Source organism: Calonectris borealis, chromosome 13 (assembly GCF_964195595.1).
Source record: "Calonectris borealis chromosome 13, bCalBor7.hap1.2, whole genome shotgun sequence".
Classification (NCBI taxonomy): Eukaryota; Metazoa; Chordata; class Aves; order Procellariiformes; family Procellariidae; genus Calonectris; species Calonectris borealis.
The window spans coordinates 18439475-18460294 of record NC_134324.1 but is presented as its reverse complement, the minus strand read 5'-3'; the positions used below and the strand labels follow the sequence as shown (position 1 = coordinate 18460294).

Genomic DNA, 20820 nt, shown 5'->3' with positions numbered 1-20820 from the left:
AGATGTCCTTTGCAGTGGGGCCTTTTGCTCGCCGTGGCTTCCCTCAGCATCGCATTATTCCCCATTTCTTATTCTCCTTCTTTCATCGTCATGACTGACATGATTTCATTTTCAGTTTATAAGATGACCATTCAGCTCATCTGAGCAGGTCATTTTCTCTTGTCCTGCCATTACTTTAGACTCATTTGGAAGCTTCAGTAGCTCCAGGAGACTGCTTGAAAGCTCTGCCGAGTCCTGCGCAGGCGAGTGCCTGTGTCCCAGGGCACGCAGGGCGCTCAGCACCAGCTCACAGTCACCCCCCCGCCCCGCCACAATTTACCTGCTCTTCTGACATTTATTTACATTGCTGCTGCACATGCGGGTCTTTGTCTTAAACTGAAAGTTGCAGCCTGTCACTCGCATTAATTTCTTTGATATGGATCTCTCTTTTAAATTTGCCTGGATCTCTTTTCATCGTTTTCTTTTTCTTTCATGAATCAATCTTAACTGTTTGTTTTTAAGGAAAACACTATTTACTACAAGCTTTGAATTCTCTTCCAAATATCCCTTCAGTCACTTCAGACAGTTATTGTAGCTTTCTCCAAGCTTTTCCAAGCACAAGAAAATATATGACTCAGCATAGCCTTGGGTTGATAACCAGTGCTGCTAAAATATTGATGTATTTCTGACCCATCCATTGGCAGTTTAATAACCTATCCATCATAGAGATATTGAGTCCATGTATAAGTAATATGCTATTATTACACAATATAAATAATACTGATGGGAATGGTTTTCATTGTTGCTGAGCAGCGAGGGCTCCCCGGGGATACTTACCGTTTCTGAAAATCATACCCTGATATATTTGCATTCTCCTGTGTGTGGAAGGCCAAACGCCACTGGTGCTCACTGGATAAAACACTCTGCAGCCTTTCCACAGGCACACTGGTGGGTTTCCAATGTCCTTATACAAACACCAGTGTTCCCAGTTAACAGCCTCACTGTCTGCTGCATGCCATGTATTACGGCTAAAATTTGAGAAGCAGTTGGATTAATGCATACGAGTAAGCGTTAGAGACCCATGACGGTTACTGCTGCTTAGTCTCTTCCGCAGTTACTCTTTGATTCAGTTTGCTTAGATTCCTGGCAACCCTAATTGGACTTAACTGAGCCTGTGGTGAAACAGGTCGGCACAGGCATTGTTTAATGCTTATTTGAAATCTGTGAAAGAAAGCAAGCAAATGTAAGTTGAAGACTCCTGTGGATTTTTTTTTTTCCCAAACAACAATAGTATTGAACAATTGATCATGCGAGTGTACCGAAAAGCTCAAACCCTTCAGGTGTTGAGAGCCATGGTGTTGAGTTTTTTAGGTTGTCCTGCATAAGGAGTTCAGAGAACAAAATCTGCTCACTGCAAGGAGAAGCTTAAAGCCCATTTTTTTACTTTCTTTGAAAATGTTCTGGACATCGTTCTCACAGCTCCATCGCTGGCTTGCGCTCGCTGGGATCAGTACAGAGGGAGCGGGAGAGCACTTACGCACACGCTCTCTGGGTTGCTCTGCAGCAGTGAAAATGCAGGTCATTGGTATTACTTATACTAAATATAGCATATTGCTTAGAGATGGATTTGATGGATTCATGTGACTGAGCAAGTGCATTTATTAGTACGTGTGTTTGTGAGTATGCCTGCATACATGTATATGCATGCACCATATAAGCAGATACACCGCTTCTTGTAGTATTCTAGGTTTGGCGTTAACCATAAAACTTCAAACCTACTGTAATTAACATTAGTAGTGTCTTCTCCATGTGAGACAAAAGCTCGAAGGGGTGAGAACTCTGCCCTTTTAATGAACTTTAAAGCAGAAGAATAGCAATTTTAAGTATTAGTGCTAACTATTTACGTTTTGCTTCCCAGAACCTGATGATAGTGGATGGTTTATTAAAATAACTAACCCAGTAACATGGAAGGTAGAGTCTGATTGAATTTGTCATTTCCAAAGCCAGTTAATAAAGCGTCTCAGTGGTTTAATAGAAAAGAAGCCGCTGTGGAAGTTACCGCATGCTGCACTGGTGAGCTGGGGAAGCCACCGCTGCCGAAATTAGACCCACTTTGTTCTTTGCTTCCCTTACCAGTGACCCCACCCAGTGCCTCTTTAATGTCCTCGGCTGTTCCGCTACCTAGACAATTTGTACTAATTGTGAACATGGATCCATTTTCAGCAACATGAGTTACTGTGATATTCCCATATTTGCAGTCATGAATTGCAAGTAATTCAACAGCAGATGAGAAGACTAGAAAGGCCAGGATTTGAAAAGTAGATGGCATGGAGCTGTTCATATCAGGCCCAAAATATGTGACTTGTTCCATGTTCTTGCTATTAGTGTATAGCTCACAAAATGCCTTTTTCTTTTCCAACTGTTATTTTATTTTATTGAGGATTTAATATAGATATTGTGCAGCGTATGGAAAGCTCAAATACAAAACATAGGAAATACAATCACTGTACAGCATTTGCCCAAACATGGTCAGTGAAGAGGTGTATTGCTGAAAAGTAACCAGCGGGGAGGTGGGTCCATAGCTCCACTGCCAATTTGTCTGGCTGCTGAAGGTGAGCATCCATGAAGAAGAGAGATTGCTGCATAATAGAGAATTAGAGAATGTGCTGTAGCTAGCACAAACTGAGCCTTCCATGACTGCAGTAGAAACATAGCTGAGGAGGAAATTTCATCACACTTGTGGCATTCTTTCCATCATCTTGAATAAGAAAAATATATATATAAATGTATAAGCAAGAAAATACATTTTGTTTGATGGAAAACATCGTGTGATTCCATGGATGCAAACTTCTGACACAATAAATATTAATATCATTCCTTATAGAAAGCTTCCTGAAAGCATCCCTTCCCCAGCAAGGAAATGGGAAAATCTTGTTCTAATTCTGTGAGCTGTGGCAATGCGGAGAGGAGTGGTATGACTGGGAACAGAGCAACTTGTTTTGGCGTGCTCTGCCTTTTCTTTAGGGTTGTTTAAATTATTTAAGAGTGCTCTGAAGTGCTTTTTATCCTCAAGTCAATCTTTGTGAATTCTATTTTAGCAGTAATATTAAAAATATTTTAATTGTCTAATTTACTTACAAAAACAAAAATCCCAGTTCATCATTTTCCCTTGCATACAAAACAAGGTACCTGGGAGGTGTGAAACCATAATCTCAGACTCATCAAAACGTGAATCACTTTTTATTATATAATCTGTAGTGCACCATGAAGGTGCCTGACTGCCTTTTATATAAAATAAATTTAAAAATGCTGATAGTAAACCAAAATCATTTACACCTCTGTAATACATTTTAGCCTGCACCTATGCTGTGTTGCATTTTGTGGTAATTGACAGTAAAAACTTCGGTGTAGAGGCTCCCCTGCTGTATGAATTACAGTTTTTGCTGTTTGTAGTAGTTTGTTCATACTCCTGACTGTTGTCTCCTGAGATTTAAAAGAAACCCTGCTGTTTTCTTAGCACGGTGAGGTTTTTAATAGTTGGTTCCTGATATGAAAACTTAACTAAAAAGTGTGACCATTGGTTGAGAATTGACTAATGTATTTGCAGCATTTTCAAGTGAATTAGTTTGATGGTACAGTTTATAAAAAAGATTTTTTTGTTTTTCTGGGTTATCCTCCTGTATTAAAAATCTCATTTCAAATAGGATTGGCTTGTTGATAATGTTATCCTCCTATGCACTTACTAATATGATTTTCATTATCATAAGCTGCCTCCATATGTAACTTGTGATTCTGTACCAGTTTGGTTTACCTGGTTCATTTTAATGGGTATCATGCAGAATTACAGTAGTTTCTTTTTGGGTGTTTGGTTTAGATTTTTTTCTTTTAAATGGTCTAAGTTAAAACCAAAGTCTTAAGTGAGCCTAAAGTGGAACAAAGATTTTGTTTTGGCTTAAGAGTTCCCTATTTGCCCCAAAATAGGTGTTTTATTCTTTTACTTCAGCACAAAGTGTGAAAAATATTTTTCAGTTTTATCCAAGTGGATTTCTTTTCTAAATTTTGTTTGATTGTTTGGAGAAAAGCTAGAAGTTGCATTATTCAGACAATTGTAGTTAATAATTCTTAAATACCTACACCCAGTGGCTTCAGCCAAATATGTGGTGTTAAGAGTCCATAGAGGAGCTGGTGCTGCTGCACCTCCCGCCTCGCTGCCTATGGAGCGTCTTCTCTGAGCCTGGCATCTTTCTTCTGTTTCATTCTGCATGGTTGAAATAAATTGTCACCTAATCAATGAAAAGATTAAAAAAATGCAAAAAAAAACCCAACAGCATGAGAGAGAGAGAAGCCATGAATGATAATCTGTAACCTAGAAGACTCCTACTTTGGATTAACATTTATATTTTGGTTAGCAATTTCTTCCTCTGATGACTTTGTAGCCGTTGCTCCCAAGGCTGTAAGTGGTTCCTGGCGTATCCAGTGCTTTGTACATCCATGGTGCTGTTAGGATAAACACCATTCTCCCCGTGGGTTCTTCAGATACGCTTCTGGGACTTCACCCACCCTTTTGTAGCCCTGGGAGCCTGGAGAGGCAAATGAAACCAGGTGCAAGTAATTCAAACCAAAATAACTGCATTAGCAAAACCTGGAAGAGTTTATAAGATGGTCACTTTGCTGACAACTAAACTGCAAAGAAAAGATGAAAATTGAGTCTGATTGGAAGATGGAAAACTGCTTTCCCTTTACTTGGTTTCTTTTTGTGTACAGCATGAATGCACAGTGTTTGTTGCCAGGCATGTAAGCTGAAGCGGAGAAGAATGAGGACTCTATTAGAGAAAGCAAAGTGTTTAATTCTTATTTTTATAGCTATTTCTTTTCTAAGCAAATCTTCATATTCTAATGTTTCCGTGACTTTTCACTTTTATTTCTTAAATAAATGAGAGAATCAGGTCAGCTCAGTTCCCCCATCTAATGGCTTGTTGACAAGGCAAAAATTAATCGGAATAGTTACTGTGGAATAAATTACTCCAAAATAGCTTCCCCGTGGATACTGTTATTCTGAAATTAGTGTGCCTTTTTTCGATTAGTACTCACTCTGCCAGACCAATGTTCGTCAAGTTTCCCAGGTAGACAGCAGTCAGCTCGTAGAAATTAGTACCTTCCAGAAAGTACCTTGACTCCTTGAACCGTAACCATTCCACCGGCAGAGACCAGCCCTGAATGGCTACGCCTAACCACATCAGAGCCCTCTGCAGGGATCTTCACCAGTATAAAGCAAAAGCAAGAGATTTCAATTTCTTTATCACCTTTTCAAGTCTAGTAGAATTCTTTAATATTTGCAGTCTTGGAGAATCTACTAGTAATTTGATGCTTTTCAGTACACTTCCTAAGAATATAGAGAGTTTCATTCCTTGGACAAAAAAGAGAAAACAATAAGAGGAGATATTTTTTCCTTGCAGTTCCAAGCCTGCTCTTCAGGTTTCAACCCAAAAAGCTTTTTTGTTTTTCCACGGAACACAATGAAAACTTCTCTGGTTCATATCGTGAACTCCTCCATCCAGTTCCTGTGTGGTTTTGTTTAGACTGGAGGCCTGTTATTGTTTCAGCTTACTGATTTCCTAGAGGATTTCAACAGCTTTCTAGGTTTTCCTCAATGTAAAGTGACTGTTACACTCAAAGTCAATAAGCTCAATGTTGCCCTGTGAAGTTCTTCTCCCACCGCTGGCAAATGCCTGTTGTCTCCAGGACTGGGGGAATGTGGAAAGAACTTAAAGCATGCACTGACCTGTAGCTATGCCAGCTTTGCTGGATCCGAGGGTCTTAGATTATTGTTGCTAGCTATCTGCAGTTGCCCTTGGCTCATTATCACAAAAACTAGCCTGCTCTATCTGATTTCCCAGCTGCAGTAGGCTAGATTTGTTAATATTTTTAGCTTAGCCAAGCAATTACCATGCTCAAGGTCAGGCAAGGATTTTCAGATTCCAGGAAGGCCCATTTCATTATACTTGTTTGTTCTGTAGAAGCGCTTTTGCTTTCTTTTCAAAGTGAATACTTTATGCTGTTATTTACTGAGCGTTCACACAGTGCAGGGTGCTCTATGGAAAAAAGAGCAGAGCTGGCTGAGGGTTGGTCTCGGACCCATTAAAGTCACTGACAAAACTACAGCAGCTTCCCTGGGAACGCGGTTTGCCCTGAGGAGGTACGGTTTTATAGGCACCAAAGCGTTGGTATGAACAGAGCATGAAAAGTCAAAGCATGACGTGAAAATATCTGAAAGTATGTTGATCCTATAGCATTCCTATTTTAACACAAGGGAAATCCATACAGTCATATGATGACTCCACATTTATTCAGACCGACCTTGCTAAAAATACAAAGAGATGTCTTCGTTGAAGGATACAATGCCTTATTCTTGCTTTATATGCATTAGTGTGCTTGTCAATCCAAGCAAGTTAGCAACGGGTGTTGAAGAAGATGGACATTTTGCCATACCTTATTAAATCTGTTTCTGGTTGAGTATGTAATTTAGGCAATTTGGATGTCTAAGCTGCTGATAGAAGCAACTAAATGCCAATAGCCCAACTCTAAGTTTTATTTAGGTGCTTAATTTAGATGCACTTCAGTGCATCTTTAGATGCACTTTTCATCATAAGTTTTGGACATTTAAGTAAATGAATTTCGCCCACAAATATTTGTCCATGAAGAAATGTAGATTTTTTTGAAAAAAATCAATTATTTCTCCTATTTTTCATACTTGAAAATGGATGGAGGAGGAATAGATTTATTTTCACTTTCCAAATTTGCTTTCCTGGTGCAAACATGCATGTAGAAGACTGTATCTGTCAGGTCACTTGGATAGAGCCTGCACCAAGGTGTGTATTTGTATATCACCAACTACAAAAGAGCGTAGTCATGATTCTGCCCTTTTGGATCATTCCAGTATTGCAACCAATAAATGAAAAGTAAACATCCTAAAGCACTAATAAAACTATTATAGGGCTTAAAATAGAAGTCAGACAACTGTAACAAGTACCTTTTTGTACTACTGTAGTGAGGATGCTTATGGGAGTTAGATAACTTTTCAGACTTCATTATTGCAGACTGGGTAGCAAGCGTGTAGCCTTCACAGGTGTGAACAGACAGTAGTGACAATAAAGGCCTCTTAGAGATACCAGCTGCACAGCGTGGATCACGCACCCCTTGGACTAACAAGTATTGTGTAGTGATTTTCTTCTTCTGCCTGTTCTGCAGTGAGGACAGTCCCGCTCCTCCCTATTCACTTAGTTTGTAGGTTCTGTTTTCTCATCATCGTGTGGGGATTTTATGAGGTGATACGGTGTTAATGACTAGAGAGAAATACACCTCCTGGACTAAGCATGTACGTTAATGCTTTGTTGAATTTGAATGTGTCATAATCAGCATGCCTTCCAATTGATTAAATACCTCCTGTGCTCTCCAGCAGTAAACACGGTGCTTTATTCTCAGAATCACTCAATTTCCTGAACTTTCCATTCTCTCCATTTTAGATGGCTTGACAGACTGTGTAGACCCTGACTGTTGTCAGCAAAGCAATTGTTACTCCAGTCCTCTCTGCCAGGGTTCGCCTGATCCCCTTGACCTTATTCAGCACAGCCAGCCGCCTTTCTCTCAGCATCCTCCAAGGCTCTTTTACGATCGAATCAGATTCCTTATTGGGAAGGAAAGCACTCATGTAATCCCAGGAGATGTCTCATTTGAGAGCAGGTGAGTTTTCTTTTAGACGAAAGACTTTTCTGAATATTGAGAACTGCAATGAAATTATTTAACTAGGAAAAAACAGTGACACCTGGATAGCTGAGAATTCTTCACCGGTGGTCAAAAAAATACTTAAAAGGAAAGCAAAGGTTTAAGTCCCAACAGCTGAGGATCTTGTTTATCAGATTCTTGTTACTACCTATCTAGTTCATAAAAGTGTTACAGCAACAAACTCTGCTACTCTTATTAACGAGACTTTGAGTGTTGTGGAAGGTAAGCTAGCTCGTCTTTGTAAAGTAAGTGGGGGGAAGCTCAGCCCTTTCTGCTGTAGATACATATAATGGCAAGAAGCAGAAGGATGAGTTGGATTCATATGCATTGTATTCAGTCACCTTTCTGCCGATAGAATTTGATTGGTGTTTACAGTGTAATAGATTCAACGTGTTACTTGGATATAATCCAGCCACCTAATTAACAAACTTTTTTGGGTTTACTACATATTGAAGGACCGGTGTGGAGTTTACCATTTTGTGCTGCGGGTTACTCTCAAGCTGTCATGCAAACAATAGAGCGATCTCTCAGTGTTTGTGAGATCGGCTTGCCCTTTAACAGGAAAAGACTGTGCAATAGGAAAGGGGCACTTACTTGCTCAGAAAACCTGGTAACACATTTTCTTGAACATTTGAAATATAAGGGCACATAAGTTTTTATGCTGTAGTTCACCTGGGAAGCTATAACTTACATGCTGACAAAGAGATCCACAAATCATTCACATCACCTAACTATTACCCTGTCAACTAGGCCTATGCATTAGATAAACCATGTTCCAGTAATAAGGACATAACAATTTTTTTATTTTCAGTACAGTACATAGCACTTAGGTTACAACCTCGACTTCATTCCATAGCTGCATACAAATTCAGTGCACTTTCTCTTCGTAACTTATTAATTTTTAATAAAGTAAATATGTAAACAGAGTCTTTATTGATCTGAAATACCTAAACATTTAATCACTATTAATAATGGAACAGGATGTTATGAATATGTAGAACAACAGGGCATGAAAATGAACTCCATGAGAAGCACCCACTGCCGGTGGCGGGTCTCTCGGGGTGTGTCTCGCTGAGGACCAGGCACTGCACCTGGTGCAAGGTCCTTGGCTGGCCGTACGCGCCGCGGAGCGTGCTGCAGTTTAAACCCAAAGTCACCAGCGAAAGGTTTTCCTCATCAAAATGCCTCGCGGTGAGGTGTTTTCAGAGAGGAGGTGAGCACTCAGGTCGCCTGTACAGTGTTCTGTGGCACTGCAAATGTTAGCAGCCAGATTGCCCATAATCCCATCAATGTGCTTTCATAGATATAAGGAACTGATGTTTTAAAGCTATCATTGATGGGATTTAATTTGGATTTAAAAGCTTTTCCTGAGTATTTTGTTTCCTTACCCTGGTATCTGCCATGCCTTTGAAGAACGAAGAGCAGCGAAGGCCCGTGTGTGAGCAGCAGCCCACCCTCACCATGGTCTGATACTTCATACCACTAAGGAATACGACGTGTGCTTGCATTGGTGCATTGCTCACACCCCAGCTCTCATTTCCTCCCACTGTAGAGAAATTACTAGTTAGTTTGATGAGAAGATCAGGGGATGATGAGGGATTCAGACGAGGCTGGCTGTATCTTTGGAATCAGGGCAGTGCCTGGAGACTTGCGCTGTGCCGTGTCTCCTGGGTTATGTCAACAGCAGTCTGCAATGTACTGGGCACCCCGAGGAGTTCATCAGTCCACACTTTGCTTGATCCTCAAGTCTTCCAGGCTGTTGAAAAATTGCTCATCCATAAGTCAAATATTATTAAAAACTGCCAGAATTTTCCTCAAGGATGACAGATAAGCAGAGTCTCAGAAGGAAGCAATAGCTTAGCTGTGCTGCCTCTGTTCAGAAATCTTCCTCCGACATTGTCAATCTGACTGTCATCTAGTGTCTGTTCTTCTCCTGGGAATTAAGATTACTGAAAAAAATATAGAAAGACAACTGTTACTACAGTAAAAAAAATCAGAAATCTGTGATCCTGCCTATCTGGTACAGACCAAAGAATGCTTGGGGGTTTTTAATCTCCTTTTGGCTATTGCTGAAAAGATGATATTAACTCATGGCTGCCGGCAATGCCACTTATTTTATAGCATTGGTGGTTCAAGAATAAATGTTGGAAGGATTGGATGAAATAGTGGCATTCATTTATTTCAGAGCACTGGCATTCATTCCCAATGGTGCTCAAATTTTGCAAAGCCCTATCTGGCTTTTTTTTTTTTTCCCTCCCTTTGCAAGAAGTCTCTGAGACCATTAGGAGGATTAAGGAAGAAACAGCTATCCAGTGTTTTCAGTCTTCTGATTCAAATGACATTGTGAGTGTTTTACTGTACCATAGGTCAGTGGAACTCCAATATGGGTGGTGTTTGCATGAATCTCACTGTAGATAAAGCCAAAGTGATGTTGAATGAATTTGGGAAAGCTATCAAAAAATGGTGAAGATTATCTCTGTCCTTCAGACTGAAAGTGTTTGGTCTCTGTCATATCCTGGCATTTTCAACATCATCTGAAATACTAAAATTAGTTGTTCTGACAACTGCTGGGACATCTATCCTTTTGTATTTGCATCTTAGACTTCAGCTTAGATCTAATTTTTAAACATTTGGCTTCTACAATGCTGTCAGGGTGTTGCGTTGAGCCATGGCTAAATGCTACACGAAAATTAATGTTAAGGAGCTAAATGTTTTCAAAACATATTTTGCTTTTATTGTGTCAAAGCTATGTCGTTTGTACTGGGTTTTTACAAACTCCCGACTTAAACTGTGAGATGCTGAAAGGCAGATCAGACACCTTCTGAATAAATGGAAATGTACTTGCTTACATCAGGAGTGGTTTTGACCTACTGCATGTAGCAGGGTGTAGCAGATTATAATGTTTTTATCAACTCCTGTTCTCAGGAAGGTTTTTAGCTTGTTTCTTTGCTGAGTATTTTTAATGCATGCTGCTGGCAAGCTATTTGACTGGCTGCAAATTGCCTACAAAAAGGGTCCAGTGTATGGTACTGAATTAATTACCCTTCAAAGGCTGCTTACAGCAACGTTGTCAGCAGGAAGAAATGAATGTACCTTACTAGCCTTTAGCTTAATTTCTCTGATTGAAGATTTTAATCAGAAATGTAATACAGTAAATGACATCTTCTGGTAATGCGGCACTTGCAAATTCACAAGTTGCTTGACAGAGTTCCACATCTGAGCCTAATGTCTCAGCCCGAGATACTCAGAGAATATTGGCATCTTAACACACAAAACAAAAGCAAAAAAATAGCAGATAAGTGCAGTAGAGCAAGGCAGAATGGTGGTGGAGTAATAAAATGCTTTACAAGTAGTGAAAGAACGCATCTAGAATTTTAAACTTCTATTTAGAGATGTCGAATTAAAGATGTCGAACTAGAGATGTCAGACAAACTGCCTGACGGCAGAGAGCTGAGACCCGCAGAGCTGAGATCCTCAGCTACCCGTGGAATGACCCATGAAGCATTGACAGAGAAATCCTACTCCTTCCAGGCCACCTGCAACCCGGGGGAATCTCTGCTTTCGCTCAAAAAGCCAACTGCTCCCTCTGGAGTTGCAGACTTAGTACAGCTTGCCAGGGGATTAGAAACATTTTTAGTGCATTTCAAAACACTAAGGCAGCTTATCAGGGACATGTTCCTTCCCAGCTCCTCCAAATTAGAAAAGACATTTTTGCACTTACTTTTCAAGTTAAAACAACTTGGACAGCCTTAGTCCGAGATTATGCAATCGTTGCAAGTAGGTGACTGTTGGACAGGTAGTGTGAGCTGTTATCCCCCACGAGAAAGAAAAGCAGGCCAGTCACAAGTGTGTAGAATAAATCTTAGAGGCTGAGAATAGAAGAGGGACGTGCAGCACATTGAGGAGGCATAATGATCTTTAGAGGTTTCTCTGTTAAAATAAGAAAAGCAGTGAGTGGGTCCACAGCTCATCTGGAAAGGGGGTGAATGTTGAAGCAAGGAAGCGTGAAGTGGCAGTTGAGTATGAAGTGACATCACTGCAGGGAACATGGTCTAAAAGCTCTGGTAAGGAAGGGAATTAAGTGAGGTCTTCTGGAAGCAGCAAAGCTGCAGGGAAGCTGCATGCCAGCCTGCCTCCGGGCATGGTGGTCCCAGGGCACTGGGAAAGGAGGGAGAACCTGCTGCAAAGTGGGGGGTTCTTTGTTACCTCCCCGAGCCTTTAAGAGTAGTGCTGGTCATAAAGGAACAGAAAAATGTTTTCATGCCTGCAGTAAATGCAAAAATTAAAACTAAGTCTGATCAAACAGTCAGAGATTTAGTAGGTGCTGGTAATTCAAGAAGAGGCCAGAGAGTGGAAGACTCTTCAACTTAGAGTAGGTAATAAAAAGACAGTAAATAATGAGGACAAATGTAGCAACACACAGGCAGGCTTAGAACATTTAAAATCTAAAAGATTGCAAAGACAGTTCAATACAGATAAATGTAGAATAATAAGGTTTATGAGTCTTTATCGCATACTGTAAATGTGTGTGGCTTGTAAAATATGACGAATAAAAAGGAGCAAGAAAGTTGAAAGATAAGTCTCTTAATATTATTTATGAATAATGAGAAGTAAAGTGAATAAGTAGAGGAAAGAAAGACTATGTATGACATAATGAAGACTTTGATGAGTTGTTATCGCACAAATCTGTGTGCTTGATAAAATACGAGGACAGAGTAGAGCTAGAAGACAGGTCTGCGTGGAATAAACAAACAGGAGTACAAGAATAACGTACTGAATAATGATGACTCTTAGGGGTCTCTCCCTTAGATCAATGTGTGTTGTAAATATATGGAGTGCACTAATAAAGGGATTAGAAAATGAAAGGCAGGTCTGTTGCCGTTAGAAATATGAGAAAACAATAGAAACCAGTAGTTTCTGCTCTAACAAATCAAAGAGTAATTGAACCTGGCTGGTCTGTTGAGTGAGTCTTGTGAGTCTGTTGAGACACACAAGAGCTTGATTGCCTTCAGTGGAGCGGCAGGTTTTGCCCACAAATAGGGTCACAACCAACTAAATGTAGAAAACGAAAAGGTCGTAAATCAGAACTCTGTTTTGCATACTGGCAGTAATGCAGCCTCTCCCATTCCTCTGGGATTTATCAGCATCTTTGCTGAAAATCAGCATCTTTCTGTGTCCTGGGAGCATGGAATTCGTATTAGCAACTGTGATGAATGGCGCACTCGCAAAGGGGTTAATTTTTACCAGTTGCATTTTCTCAGGTCATAGTCAGCCGGGTTTGATGATATCATAGTGATAAATTAGTGTCCTGTCAAGTGGCTTTGGAGAATGGGATCTTATGAAACAAGTCAGAATTTCCAGAAATTTATGGTCTCCAATTCGTGTGTATGATTTCATTGGATCATGATCAATTAATCTCTCAAGGGATATTTTTTAAATTCATACATAGACTCCTAAATAACTTTCATCTGAGGAGCTATTAAGTTTCTTTTAGACTACATATTCACTGCGCAAAGGTAGGATGTGTCTGTTGAGGTCTACCATGAACTTTCAAATTGAGAGAGAAACATAACAATGTCTAAATTTATGCTTATTGTTTATATTGAGTAATTAATGCCAATTACCTTTATAAGTATTTTATTGGGTTTGACCCTAAATGTCTTAACGTTATCAAAAGACTTTGCATACACTGTTCACTTCGTTATGTGAAACCACAGTTCCAGGAAATATGTGCAATTGTATCATTAGATCCCAAGACCTGGACCCATTCAGCCGGAGGTATGCTAACGTAGCGTACCTGATGGCACAGGGCAAAATACTGAAAGGTGTTTCGGTGGAACGTAGCTGTGTAAGCCCTTAGAAAATCCCACTAGGTCCTAATCTGCACCGTGAGGGTATTTTACATCTTATTCCTCATCCTTGATGAGACTTGTCTCCTTTACGCTTCAGTCTTCAAATACGTAAAAGGCTAAAGCTAAGAAAAAGAGAGTAATTTCTTCACCATTTCTGTGGGTAGGGTGAAAGTAACGGTCTTAAAGAGCAGCAGTGGAGATTCAGATTAGACAGTAGGAAAACCTTGCCATAAGTAAAGCACTCATCAGAAGCATTGGAGTGGGTTACTTGGTGATGTTACAGAGTTAGACAAGCATCTGTCTGGAGTAATGTAGGTATAGTTGATCTTACCTGGGGCAAAGGAGTGGACAAGATAAAGTCTTATATTTCCTTTCAGCTCTCATTTTGTATGATTCTGTGATCCTGTTAGCCTCTGATTAGACCCGCTTAGTAATGAGTTCACTTTCCTGTCCATTGGCTTTGATGCGTTCTGCTGTGCTGCCATATTTCAATCTCTTTACTGGAATGGGAGGATTTTTATGCTGGAAAGTGGGTGCAAGTCCAACACATCCCAGAGGGAATTTAAAAGGGCATAACATGTGATGAGGGAGTGAGAAAAATGTGTGTTACACTTGATTAGGCGCTCTCTGAATTTACCTATGTAACTTTCTGAAGTTCAGTGAAGACCATGTGTCTGACTGCTGCCTTATCGCATTAGTTCAGCGTTTTTCTAATAGACAGCGATGCCCTATTCTTAGCAGCAGAGAATGAGGTTTCATTTTCCTCTTTCACAAATCATCACCCCCTAGAGCTCCAGCAAGCTAAATCACGCTATCAGTGAAACCTTTGCAGTGCTATTCAGTGGCAGAACAAATGGTGTCCTGAAATATAGCCGGAAATGGAAATACATCCTCGATACACCTTGGAGAGTCTGTGTGTCGTCTTCTTGAGATAATGGGTTTTCAAATCAATCTTTTGGACTGGTTTGAATTTTCATTCAAAATCAACAGTGATATCAGAGCAGTTCTATCTGTCTGGGACAGAAGTATAGCACGGTTTCTGAAATCAGTGCCCTTCTCGCCCTCCTGATGTGTCTAACGTGTTGCCTTCTACTCGTTTTGTTACAGACGGGCGTGTGTCATTCGAGGCCAGGTGGTAGCAATAGACGGAACGCCTTTGGTTGGAGTGAACGTCAGTTTTCTGCACCACAATGAGTATGGATACACCATCAGTCGCCAAGATGGAAGGTCAGGCTTTCATGTATGGTCTTTCACTGGGTCCTGGTTTCGGCTGGGATAGGGTTAAATTTCTTCCTAGTGCTGTGTTTTGGATTTAGTACGAGGAGAATGTTGATAACACACTGATGTTTTCAGTTGTTGCTAAGTGCCCTCCTAGTCCAAGGACAGCTCCCGTGCCTACTGACTGAGCTAGGTACACAAGATGGGAGGGAACATAATCAGGACAGCCAGCCCAGCTGGCCAATGGGGTATTCCATACCATGTGACGTCATGCTCAGTATATGAACGGTAGGCGTGATCCAGGAAGTACCGATCGCTACTTGGTTATCGGTCAGCGCGGGTGGTGAGCAATTGCATTGTGCATCACTCATTTTGTATATTCTATCATTATTATTATCATTGTTTTCCCTTTTCTGTTCTATTAAACTGTCTTTATCTCAACCCACGAGTTTTTCTCACTCCTACCCTCGATTCTCTCCCCGTCCCACTGGGGGGGCGGGGGGAGTGAGTGAGCGGCTGCGTGGGATTTGGCTGCCTGCCAGGTTAAACCACGACACACTGGTTTAGATTTGCATAGTTAGGGCCACCTACCACCTTCTATCCATGTACAAAATTTTCATAGACATCGCTATTCATAGCATGGATTGAGGATGGCATCTGGCCCTCTGCTCTGGGAGCACATTTAGTTAGAGCTCTCTGTGGTAAAGGGACCGAAGAAGAAAGAGAAAAAGAAAAAACCTGAACAGAAACGAGATTACAGTGGCATTCAAACACCTGGAGTCAAAGCGTGACAGTACTGTTGTAACAGCACCTTCCTGACATTTGAATATTTTCACTAGTCAGGTTTTCCAGAGGATTCTCTGTCTTCCCTTCTTTTTTTTCTTTCCTTTCTTTTTTGTTGTTAACTGTGAATCTTCCAAGTATTTTATTGCGGTGTCAATGAAGTTAACTCCCTTAGTTGATCACCCGAGCCACACAAGTAAAAGTGAGGACAGGCTCTTTCCAGAGCCAAAATGGTTAAATTGCTGTTCCGCAACCAGTCCTGAACAATGCTGGCTTCCCTCACTTCCCCAGCCTTGTAGGGCTGAGTTCAGTTCTGGAAGAGAGATGAAGTTCCTATATATTCTATATTGCACTCCAGGGTTGGCCATCCATTTGCAATAGGGTCATGATTTGCTCCTGAACTTGAATTAAGCTGCTAAGGGCAGTTTAAGACTTCATTTCCTTGGCTGTGTTGTGAACGACAAGAAATCAGAAGCTGTCTTCCAACAGGGAAAGAGTGTAATTTGTCGCTGTTTCCACAATTATGGTTTTTTTGTTTGGCTTTGTCAATTTATAAAAGTAAGGAGCCTGCATATTTATTTTACCTTACTTTATTGACTTTCAAATCGCACTACTGAAAGTTAGTAATTATCATTTCCTTTTTATGCTAGCCTGGATAAAGTTGTTGCATTAAAATACGCTACCTGTATTCCGCTGTGAATGTAATCGGTGTCATTTGGGAAATGTGATGAAATATGCATAATTAAGTCTGACTTCTTATCACAGTTTGTTACCATCAAAAGCCTCCATAATAGATGCATTCAATAATACAGAGTGTGAAGTATCTATTTACATATTACCTTGTGTTGCCTGACTATGGGTGTCAGAAACTCAGGAAATTGAGACTCTGTGTATCGTGCCTTCTATGTCCCACTGTTCTGCGGCCCGGATATGCCAAAGGTTCTTCACAATAGCTCCCAGAGGATCACCTGCCTTATGTACAAGAGCTGATTCAGTTCTCAGGGCAATTAATCGGCATCTTTCCCAAAAATTTCATATCCTGCACAGGGGGGTCTCCTGCTTGGTGTACGCAACCTTTTCCTCCTGCTACTTTTAGAAAAAGTGAAAAGGATGTGTTAATAGAAAAAAGGCCTAACAGGCTTTAAGACTTCTTATTTTGCATGCTGTACCTGCATAGATTATGAGTAGCATCCCTTTTCCGGGCTAGGAATTTCTTTTAATATAAACCAAAGTAACTGGGTCCACACTTGTTACAGGTGACTCGTTAGTACCGATTCTAGTTGATAAATAGAGGGGAGGTAGGCCAAGTAACAGTGAAGCACTGTACCTTGCTATCGATGCATACAGGGAGAAAGCAGAGAGGTGAAGCTTCTTCGTGAATACCAAGATGATGCCAGGAAGATATGCTTGAATGATTTCACGTAGTAAATTAAGGGCTGTAATGAGCAGCATGAAGTTTTTGTTTGTGATGCATTGAAAGTTGTGGTGATATGATGATAAAACAAAAAGAAACAAAGCGTTTTGTTTTCTCTTTTCCAGTTTTGACCTTGTGGCTGTTGGAGGCATCTCTGTCACTCTAGTTTTTGACAGATCTCCTTTTATATCTGAAAAAAGGACACTTTGGTTGCCTTGGAATAGATTTATCATCGTAGACAAAGTTGTGATGCAAAGAACAGAGTCGGACACACCATCTTGTGACATCAGTAGTTTCATCAGCCCAAATCCGATTGTACTCCCTTCACCCTTGACAGCATTTGGAGGGTCCTGTCCTGAAAGAGGAACCATTATTCCAGAGCTACAGGTAATGAAAGACTTCCAAATTAACAATTTGTTCAGTTGCAGAACAAGTTCTAGACAATTTTAGAAGATGACACCAAATAGTGAGCAATTAACTGCTGTGATGTTATTCACTTGTCAGAATGATACCAATGCATCTTTCTTTAGTACTGTTTCACAAGATGCTTTTCTCTTTTTTTCTTTCTTTATTTTTTGTCAATATTTTAGGGTGCTTTATTTCTTACCTCAAAGTAGAAGAAAGCAGGGAGTCCTAACATGATTTATTATTGAAATCCTGATTTATTTATAGTGATGCACAAAACCATTCCTAGGTTACAGATAAACAGTAGAACTTCCCCATACATCAGTGTGAGGCACGGCCTCACAGATGCTTTGAAGACTCCTAGGGATGTTTCATCCATTCACATCTTCTAGTTCTTTATGATGACATCTCCAGCTATATTTTAGCTCCTTCTTTTTTATTACTCTCTTTCCAAGATAGAGCAATTTTAACATGATCTTTAGGATTGTTTTTATTTAAATGTCTTTTTTCTTGAAACTCCCTTCAGCATTTAGAAGCAATTTCTAATTAACCTCGTATTTAACTGTTCTTTTATTTGGGACTTAAAAGAGATTGTATGAGTCGAACACCCAACAAAATACAACGACACAGGTTTCAGATCATGTAAACCTCCATAATTTTTAGTATGTTGTTTGAGCAGTTAGAGTTCAAGCAATAAGGCCTTTTCTGGGTTCTCTTTAAATTTGACTGAGCAAGCCTGAAGATATTTTGGAGTCTACCTGTGGACATGAATATTTCCAACCTTTTCTCTTTTTCTCGTTTCAACCAGTTGATGGCCATAGTGTTGCTTCCCCAGGGCTCAGTTTTGGGGCCGATCTTGTTCAATGTCTTTATCAATGATCTGGACGAGGGGATCGAGTGCTCCCTCAGTAAGTTTGCAGACAACACCAAGTTGGGTGGGAGTGTTGATCTGCTGGAGGGTAGGAAGGCTCTGCAGAGGGACCTGGACAGGCTGGATCGATGGGCCGAGGCCAACTGTATGAGGTTCAACAAGGCCAAGTGCCGGGTCCTGCACTTCGGCCACAACAACCCCAGGCAACGCCACAGACTTGGGGAAGAGTGGCTGGAAAGCTGCCCGGAGGAAAAGGACCTGGGGGTGCTGATTGACAGCCGGCTGAACATGAGCCGGCAGTGCGCCCAGGTGGCCAAGAAGGCCAACGGCATCCTGGCCTGTATCAGAACTGGTGTGGCCAGCAGGAGCAGGGAGGTGATCATGCCCCTGTACTCGGCACCGGTGAGGCCGCACCTCGAATACTGTGTTCAGTTCTGGGCCCCTCACTACAGGAAGGACATGGAGCTGCTGGAGCGTGTCCAGAGAAGGGCAACGAAGCTGGAGAAGGGCCTGGAGCACAAGTCTGATGGGGAGCGGCTGAGGGAACTGGGGGTGTTTAGTCTGGAGAAGAGGAGGCTGAGGGGAGACCTCATCGCGCTCTACAACTACCTGAAAGGAGGTTGTAGTGAGGTGGGGGTTGGTCTCTTCTCCCAAGTAACAAGCGATAGGACGAGAGGAAATGGCCTCAAGTTGCGCCAAGGGAGGTTTAGATTGGACATTAGGAGAAATTTCTTTACTGGAAGAGTGGTCAGGCCTTGGAACAGGCTGCCCAGGGAAGTGGTTGAGTCACCATCCCTGGAAGTATTTAAAAGACGTGTAGATGAGGCACTTAGGGACATGGTGTAGTGGGCATGGTGGTGTTGGATTGACGGTTGGACTTGATGATCTTAGAGGTCTTTTCCAACCTTAATGATTCTATGATTCACAGAACGTACTAAGTGAAACTAATGAACATAAATTTAAGACTAACTGATGCACACTAGTAAGAAAAAACTGGGTCACATTACTCTACATGAGGTATTCCTGGGTCTTCTTTAAACAGCGAGGTACCCAAAGATGCAGAAGGAAACTGCCCCCAGTCCTTTTTTTGTCATTGGAGGGTCCTTAGAGTGTTAAGTTTCATTGTACAGTACTGGGAAATGAACAAAAAGTAACCCAGAATAATAGGAGAAAGAGATATATTAGCATGTATTAATGCATGAATATTTCTTCCTGCTTTTCTATTAAAAATGAGAAGAGATGTCAGATGTATGACAGAGGGGGCAGCTGGGATGTCAGCAGGAAAGAAGGGGAACACTACAAATCAGGAACAATAAAGGGAGCAGGATTTCCCTGGCAACACTGCATTTCATGTGTCGAAATGACAAGTGCTGGCAGGCCTCCAGCTGTACTGCAGCAGTCCTGTGACAGTGATACTGTTGCGATGTGTAAATAAAATTGTTTGGAAAGTGAAGTAATCTATTGTTAAACAAGAAAAATTGAAAAAGTGGGGAATATAAACAAAACAGTTTGTAATTTTCCAAGCTTGACGAATTTAAGATTGTGACAGGTTGGCTTGTTATTTCGGAAATATGCTAAAATCATTAACCTTATTAAGCACAGTCTAGTTTTCAGTGCTTTTGAGTGACTGCGGTGGCATCCTCCCAGAAGCTGCTCTCTTCTCTTGCCTGCTCTTCCTCACAGCCTGTCCCAGAAGAGCTCCTTTCTCTCAGGAGATCACAAGAGCTGAATCCCTTTTTGTAGCTCCCACATCATTCAAAAGGTCAAGGCCAAGTTTCTTTTTTTCCCCTCACAAGCTCGCAGTCTTTGCAGTCCTTCTCGCTGCTGAGGGCTTATCTTCGTTGCAGCCAGGAACTGATGCTACCCCACGGTGGCCACATCCAAGCCAGCTTTAATCCAAGTGATTCAGACAGCGGCACCGGTAGCAGTGCCGTGGGATTTGAACTCGGTTGCACACCCTGGGGACTTACCTGTTAGCTCGGTGACTCTGACACCCAGACTGTTTCATCCTCACTGCCCTGCGTCCCCAGCCAGCTTGTCTGCACCTTTGTATGCCATCCCCCGTCTTGCTGGAGCGTAGCCTCACTGCCAGCACTTCTGCACAGAGGGTGGTTTAGCGGGGAGGTTGGTTTTCTTTCTTAGGCCTCCCCAAGTTAGCGTTATTACCTCCAAAGCAGGATAGTATCTTCAAATCACAATGTAATATATAAAGTGTATGCGTGTTTAAAAGAAGTTTTTAACTGTATTCTGGTTAAGAACACTCGTTAAGTAAACCAAATAATAAAGCCAAGGTAAAGGTGTAGAGCTCATTTGTATGAGTATGTCCACAGAGGTAGTGTTTGCTCCTCAGTAGATAAGAGGAAAGCGTTAGAGGAAGAGGCTCTTTATCAAAACGGCCAGACCACCATCCCCTAAGTTGACAAAGCGGTTTCTGGCGCTGGACATTTTGTAATATGCCTGGCTACTGCCTTGCTGAAATAAACGCAGAAGACTTCAGTGTTTTAAGTGCTACTGGG

The 20820-nt window shown here is 41.2% G+C and overlaps 1 protein-coding gene across 1 annotated transcript in view; it reads left to right on the top strand.

The window, feature by feature from the left end:
- The window catches only part of TENM1 (teneurin transmembrane protein 1), a 349960-nt gene that overhangs the window by 251929 nt on the left and 77211 nt on the right, over positions 1-20820 (top strand). Inside the window, exons 16-18 of the mRNA XM_075162386.1 lie at positions 7503-7719; positions 14721-14840; positions 17154-17415. Coding sequence (XP_075018487.1) covers positions 7503-7719; positions 14721-14840; positions 17154-17415 — 599 coding nt within the window. The remainder of the gene's footprint in view (positions 1-7502; positions 7720-14720; positions 14841-17153; positions 17416-20820) is intronic.